We start from the raw sequence: 7,524 nt of genomic DNA, 5'->3' as shown, positions 1-7,524 counted from the left end.
CTCCTTTAAAGGTAAAGACCAGTATTGGTAACGCCCCAATTTCAAAAAATGAAATGGAAGCTCTCATTACCAATCATGTGAAAGAATATGTTTTGACTAATACATGATGATAAAAAATTTGCCGGGAAACCGCCTACTAATTCATATATTTGGTAAATTTATTTCTCTCATGGTCGTGTGAGAGAGATAGGGTAGTCCCATATACATCTTTCTGTGTATAGTGCTTGTAACTTTACGAAGAATGGGCCAAATTTCTTATCATTTTGATGATTCCAGAACCTTGCAGATGCTAGATGCTAGATGATCAACCTTTTCTGATCGATTCCACAACGTTTCTTTCACAATGCAATCGCATGACCATTACTGGTCTTTACCTTTAAGTTGTGCATGTAAGTAAGTAAGTAACTATACATTTTCAAATTCAGTGAATTCATATTTTTGGTCTCGCCCTAAATGAGTAGTGGGCATCTTCGATCAGTGAAAGTCACCATTATTTATTTTGCTTATTAAACCAGTATGCTTATACATGTACCGTACATGTAGACTTATGTAAATATTCTTGTTAAAAATTTGATGTTTCAGAGGAATGACCTTCAGCGTCAAGAATTAGCAATGGCAAGGAGATATTACAGCCTCACTCAGGTATGATCTGGTTGGCTATGAAAGCCTAGTCTTACTAAAAGTTAATTTTGATGAAAATTGGAGGTTAATTGTCTGGAGATATCAAGAACCATGTTGGCTTTAGCTTTGAATGTGGTATCTCCCTGTACCAGGACAAGAAATGAGTAGACATGGGAATCTGCAGGCCAAAGGTCAAATTTCTTGGATCATTTAAAGGGATAGTTGATTTTTGTTGCAGAGGGCGTTACACAAATCATTTTTTTGTGAGATAACGAAAAACTGAGTGTCAAATTTGGAAGAACATACAATTTAAATAACAGAATCATCTTTGTTTGATCAAAATCGGTTCAGAGACAGCTGAAATATCCATAAATATAACGATTTCTAGTTTGTGGTGCCCCACAAATATTCAATAATTTGAACCAGCCATTGAAAAAACAAGATAGCATCTTATACGTTTTATTCCAGCCAATTTTGGTATGAACTTGCACTGGAATGCAGTACTTCGAAAAGAAATTAAATGTTTTTAAAGATCACTTTTGTCAGCTTTTGTCAAAAATCCTCAAACGTCTCATTGTGACATCTGAAAAATTATTCCTGGTGTTCTCTCCAAAATAAATATGCATCATAAGGAAACAAACAGAGTAGCTTTTAGGGGTAATAAAGGGAATATACATTTGAAAGCAAATGAGCATAGCAAGCACTCTTAGAAAGCCAACAGGGTAGATCAGTGAAGAACCTGTAGCCTTATATACAAAATGCAAAGTGTTAACAGTGTTTTGACATATTTATCAATTTGATTTTTTTTCATGCTAACAGATGGAGCAAGAGAAATGCAGGGCTTTGGTGGATGACTACCTATCTGGAAGTAGAATTGAATTTGAAGGGGTTTTGCTAGAACTCATCTACTTCTTTAGTGTAAAACGCTGTTGGACTCCACGTCGTTACGAGCAAGGTGAGGAGGCTATTTGTCTTGTTTTTCATTTTACAGTTGACAATCATAATCAGCAACCACATGAAAGCCTTTCATATCAGCTCTGACAAATCCAAGAAGCAGAACAATAGTAAGAATGTTGATGTACTTCTTCGGTGTGACTGGTGGAGGGGGGTTGAGACGTACATGTAGATCGTAGATTGTCTTTCTTTTTTATGTGTAAATATCAAGAACCATACTCAAGAAATGTATAAACCTCTTCAAAAAGAAGCAAACTGAAATTTATCCCCCCAAAAAATAATAACCAATTGTCCAAAAAAGGAAAGAGAAGAGTAAAGTAAAAAGAAGTAAAAAGGGAAAGGGGAAAGGAAGAAAAATAAGCAACCTGCAACCCCCCTCCCTCCAACAAAAGACCCAATTTTTTTGTTGTGGGGGGGGGGGGGACAGGGCTTCTCGTAATGAAAATCTAGATTTACACAATTTCTCTACATGCACGCACTGTACATTTATTAGTACACTCTTTACTGGATTCTTTTCTCTTCCACAATGTGCACACTATTGTTATTGTAGCACAGGCTCTAACCTTCTTCCAGGTGGAATATTTATTTCACTGCTGTCAAGGAAATCATGCTCTAAGCCAGAACATGAATTCAGATCTTTAGTGGTGACCGAATTGCACTATGATGAATCATTATGCCTAGATGCCAGGGTAGCTATAGTCCACAAACCAAAATTCAAACATTTAAATTTGCAACTTGGAAGGAGTATGAAATGATTGGCATAAAGTGCTGTAAAAGTCCCTTGCAGCCATGTTCTAGGGCCTACATGACTTGTGGGCTCCAGGATTCTTAGATGCTCTCTGATGCAATTTGAACTTATTTTCTAACTAGCTGTCATTTAAAAAAATTTGCCGCCTTTTTCCATTGTGAACCACTTGACCTATTCCCCTCAATTCTCATTCTGTTTTAGAGAGTGCACTTCTTGTGATTGAAGTGTGCACGATCATGGAGGATCACATACGATACATTTGGAACAATTTTCAGAATAGTGACCAGGTACATGTACCGGTAAGTTATAACAACGTTATCGTATCATTAGGAACAACAAGAAGATTTTAATGTGATGTGTATGGCAATTCTTGAGCTCCCGTAATATAATTTCAGAAATATTGTACCGGTAATTTGTGCTTTAATGTCTAATATCTTAAATGAGTCTCCTGTACATACCCTATTTAATGAGAGCAAAAATTATTTTTCTGATGGTCAAAGAAAGATGAATTGTTTGTATTCTTAAAGTAAAATCAAAGGCTCATTATCTTAGTTAAAAATGGACATAAGGTGCAATGAGAAACATGCCTCCGAAACGAAGTAGCCGGAGGCATTGTTTTCAGCTTGTGTTTTCAGCTTGTCTGTACGTCCCATTTTTGTGATCGCTTAATCTCAAGAACTGATTGATGGATTCCCGCTTACTTAACTTAATCATGTATGTATCTTGCAAAGCCAATGAACTGATTAGATTTTGAGGTCATGAGGTCAAAGGTCATGGGGCTCATTATGTATGAAAAAATAGCTTGTGATCGCATTATCATTGGAGCCGACGGATACTATCAAATTATGTATGCAGAGCCAATAAACTGATTTGAATTCTAGGGTTATGAATTGGTCAAAGATTAAAGGGTCATCTGTAAAATAGCTTGTAATCAAGATATTCTGAGAACCTGTTAATGGGTTGCAATCACACTCGAATTTTAAAAATTGCTACTGTTTTGGTTTGAAAAATCGCTCTTTGGTGGAGGCAACATTTTCGACTGTGCGCAGCTAGTCGAAGATCCATCTAGTCTTTATCATAATCATATCTAATCTTCTGTTCTGCTAGTGAATGCACTTGGAGAGAAATTAGCTTAAAGCAGTTCTAAATCCATATTGTACAGTATGTTATAGATGGACCTTCCACATGTATTACAAACTAGTGGAATTTGCTTGATGCCGATTTTTATGATTGCATGCCATCTTTAGAATATAAGGCATTTGAAGAGCCATGCTTTTCAGGGAACGTTCTTCCACATGCACTTGCATAATACAATGATAACACTCACAATTTATATTTCACCTCTTCCCAGTACTCAACCTTCCCTTTAGATCAAATTTAACAATTACCAGTAACAAATTTGTCCTTAAATCCTTGAAAATATCTTTATGCAAAAAAATATTGGCTGAAATACAGAAATAACTACATGTACATTTATATTGCACAAGTATTATAGGGGATGCACAAGGGGCCTACAAAGTAGTTCATGTATAATATTACCCTTGCTTTCATTCATCTTTTAAAAAATAATTTTTCTTAAAAATGATTCATCTTTCAGCAAAATATAATTTGCAAAAGGAAAATTCAACAAATTATCATTTTCAAAAGGAAACATGATTTCTGTAAAGACAAACAGTTTACAAGAAGACGGATGGTTGTTTAGAAGACGAATAGCTTGGAAATAGCTACATGTAGATGAATGATTTGTGAAAAGACATAAGAAAACAGATGAAAGCCTTAAAAAGAGACATGACTTGAAAACAAGACAAATTATATTTGCATGATTTTAAGATGGACGAATGACCACGTTTTGTTTCCCTTTTGGCTTGCCATACTGCTGCAAATGGGAATGAGACTTTCTTTCCGTTATTAGCAGAAGTCAAGATTACATTTGCTGCTGGTTTATTTTGTCATCTTATCAAGAAGTACTCTTTTCCTTTGTCTTTTCTATTCCATTGTTCTACATTGTTCTACAGGAAGCATTGCGTGGTTTGCTTAGGGCAGGAGCCATGGGTTGTATGACAGTACCGAAATTTCAAGACGAGCTTCAGCTAATCCATTCTGGTAAGACTTCTATCATATACATGTGATAGATTACAGGGTCTTTAGGAAAGAAAGGGGTCTAAATATGCTTTTTGTAAGGACCTGTTGTTAACTTACTGAGCTGTATCTATATGCAGTGATATTGACCAAGTTTGCTGATCCATGAATTTGAGATGGTAGGATTATGAGAGAGAGGTTCGAATCATATATCGCATCGTCCTGAAAATGACACTCGTTTTCAACGCTTTTCAAATCATCCATCGGAAGTTCTGACATCAGAAAAAATATTTCTAATGTGAATGTTATAATATAATCTTGTATCTGATAAATTTTTATGTAATTCCTATGATGCTTAATATGAAATTTTTGGCCCGAATTGTGCTCTGTCACTGCCGAGTCGATCATAATTGTGTTGGGATTATTGCTGTGCGTGGGTGGATACAAATGTGCATTGCCCCACATGTTATAATTCATGTAGTGAGATGAAGAAATATGCGACGGTGAAAAAAGAAATGTTTTTCTAGAAAAAATTGGATGACTATCACATCAAGTTCGAAGTCAGGTTTTCAGTTCGATTGAAAGATTACAATACAAACTTGGTACATATTGCCTGAAACTCCTCAATTAAATCCCAGTATTAGAGTTATATTCACAAGCACTGCAAAATATTCCCTTTTTTAAGAGTTACACACTACCTTTTGTTTGAATGCCAATAGCCCGCTACTCAGCAAAAGCATAAAAATACATAGTAACTTACATGTAGCACCCAAGCCATGGTCTTGTGGGATTCCTCAAAATCATAATATTTGAAATGCAGGCCTGATAAAAACCCGATTTAAATCGGTTTCCCGATTTTTTTTATTTTTCCCGATTTTTTCCCGATTTTTTTTTCTTCCCGATTTAAAAAAAAAAAAAAAAAAAAAAGATTTTTTTTTTTTTTTTTTTTTTTTTTTTTTACCAGATTTTTTTTTTCTTCCCTTTTTTATCCTGATTTTCCTGATTCCCCCCTTATTTTCTCTATTCTTCCCTATTTTGCCCTATTTTTTTCTCCCGATTTTCTTACTCGAAAGGGGGGATGTTGTTAGATGCCGTTTTTTCCCCGCGAATCGCCTTTTTTTTTTTTTTTTACTCAAGGGGGGCGTGGTTGAGGGGAAAACAAAAAACCTATTTTTTTTTTAGTGCTCACTATCACCCCTGGACGGTAGGGGATTACATATCCTCTGTTTTGGCGCCCGAGCTGGCCCAATAACAAGTCGCAGTTACGAGCATTAGCTCCTTGAAGTACACAACCCCAGTGAAAAAGGCGAATTTTCACGTGACCTCCATAGAGAATTCACAAAGTAAATGATTGTTGTCCCCTTTTGAAGACGAAAAGGCCCTAATTTCTAGTGAACAAATCACTTCGAAATTGGTTTCAATGGGAAGAACAGTAATTGAATATGTGATTTCCATCCGAGCTGATGTGAAATCAAAGTTTCTTTTCATTGTAGGAGCATTTTTTTGCACACTTAGCGCATTTTCAAAGAAGATTTCACGTGTTGTAGACCGCGGAGCGAGTCCGCGTTTAGCAGATGCCCGAAATTTGTTCATATGCTGTAGGCGCTATTTGTAATTCATCAAAATTTACAGGGACCGAGCACCAATAAATTTTTGTATTCAATTTTTCTCGAAAGCAGATCGAAGTGTTTTAGGGGCTAAATTTTCTAGTGCTTATAATACATCCACAGGGGCATCCAAATACCGGTATATCAAAATTGTAAAGAATTATCAACTCAATTTTCAAAATTTCCAAAACTCCGTATTACCTTTTAAGAAGATAAAAAACAAATTTCCTTTTGGCTTGCGTTAACTGCTGCAAATGGGAACGAGGATTTCTTTCCATTTTTAACAGAAGTCAAGATTACATTTCATTCCTCTGGATGATTTTGCCTTCTTATCAAGAAGTAATTGTCTCCTTTGTCTTTTCTCCACTATTCTACACTGATAGAAAGCAGAAAGATTGCACTCTTTGCTTGGTAGAGGATGCGCAGGTGATAGAACAACAATGGCTTTTGTAAGAGAGCTCGAGCAAATCAGAGTTGATGGTAAGACTTATTTCATATACCTGTAATAGATACCAGAGTCTTTAGGAAAGAGAGGGGTTAAAATATTATTTGTAAGGACCTGCTGTTAACTTATTGTGCTGTGTCTATATTCAGTGATATTGCCCAAGTTTGCTGATCCATGAATTTGAGATTGTAGGATTGTGAGAGAGAGGTTTGAATCATACAGCTGCTACTGGTAAAGCTGCTACTGGTAGTTGTCTGTCTTTCACTTTTAACAATGCATGCATACCAATGCCTCTCTAATCCAACATTGGATAATGACACAGGTTAAGTATGTGAGCCCAAATAGCCTAAGTTTTCTATCCAATGGTCTGAGTATTATTTCCCCATGTGTTATACACAAAGCATTTAGACGTACATGTAGGGCTGTAATTGGAACGATCGATCTCCCCCACTCCTTAGAAATACATTGGGTATGAATCTGAGTGTCGTTAGGTTCAGTAATTAACGGTACAAGTCTTTTCTTTTTTTATTAAGAATGTTAATAACATTTGATCTTCATTATAAAGAGAAGACAATACCCATAACAGCTCGGTGCTATTGTAATGAAGCTTTGTAAAATTGCTGATGGGAATACTTATTCAACATTCTTCTCTTTAATAGAGCCATATAAGACGAAGACGAAGAACATGCAGACAAAAAAGAAGAGGATGGAGAAGAAGAAGCAGAAGATGAATAAGGTGCATGATCAAGGACAAGATCCAGGAAATGAGCAAGGTAGTAGAGCCATGGTATGTCATAGCAGAGGCCCCTCTACAATTGGACGAACCATCCATGGGGGAATCAAGACAATCGAGGCATTCAGATTCGGTATGTCCACGTCAGTGAATTTATCTCTGATGAAACTTGTAATGATCAATAATTACTGGGTATGCTTCAACTATGCATCAGAACAAAATGTACATGTACATGTTAGTCAGTTTGGACATTTCAATACTCACAAATTATTCATTTTGAGACATGAAACAAACACAGGCTGCTGAAATTAAAAACAGAAAAACCAATGATATGGCA

At 36.0% G+C, this 7,524-nt stretch overlaps 1 protein-coding gene across 1 annotated transcript; it reads left to right on the top strand.

Moving 5' to 3' along the window:
• Positions 1-587: 587 nt before the first annotated feature.
• On the top strand, positions 588-4,519 carry LOC115926067. The gene is made up of 4 exons (XM_030990431.1): positions 588-642; positions 1,441-1,576; positions 2,525-2,622; positions 4,339-4,519. The coding sequence occupies exons 1-4, from the start codon at positions 613-615 to the stop codon at positions 4,450-4,452; spliced, it is 378 nt and encodes a 125-aa protein (XP_030846291.1). The 5' UTR covers positions 588-612; the 3' UTR covers positions 4,453-4,519.
• Positions 4,520-7,524: the final 3,005 nt, after the last annotated feature.

The sequence above is a fragment of the Strongylocentrotus purpuratus genome, unplaced genomic scaffold (assembly GCF_000002235.5).
Source record: "Strongylocentrotus purpuratus isolate Spur 01 unplaced genomic scaffold, Spur_5.0 spur5_scaffold_19, whole genome shotgun sequence".
Classification (NCBI taxonomy): domain Eukaryota; kingdom Metazoa; phylum Echinodermata; class Echinoidea; order Camarodonta; family Strongylocentrotidae; genus Strongylocentrotus; species Strongylocentrotus purpuratus.
Note: the sequence above shows the minus strand (reverse complement) of the source record. Positions and strands in the feature narration are given on the sequence as shown.

Coding starts and splice junctions, on each gene's coding strand:
- LOC115926067 (XM_030990431.1), top strand. CDS start 613: ATGGCAAGGAGATATTACAGCCTCACTCAG. Junction 1,577..2,524: donor TCCACGTCGTTACGAGCAAG/GTGAGGAGGCTA, acceptor ATTCTGTTTTAG/AGAGTGCACTTCTTGTGATT. Junction 2,623..4,338: donor GTGACCAGGTACATGTACCG/GTAAGTTATAAC, acceptor ATTGTTCTACAG/GAAGCATTGCGTGGTTTGCT.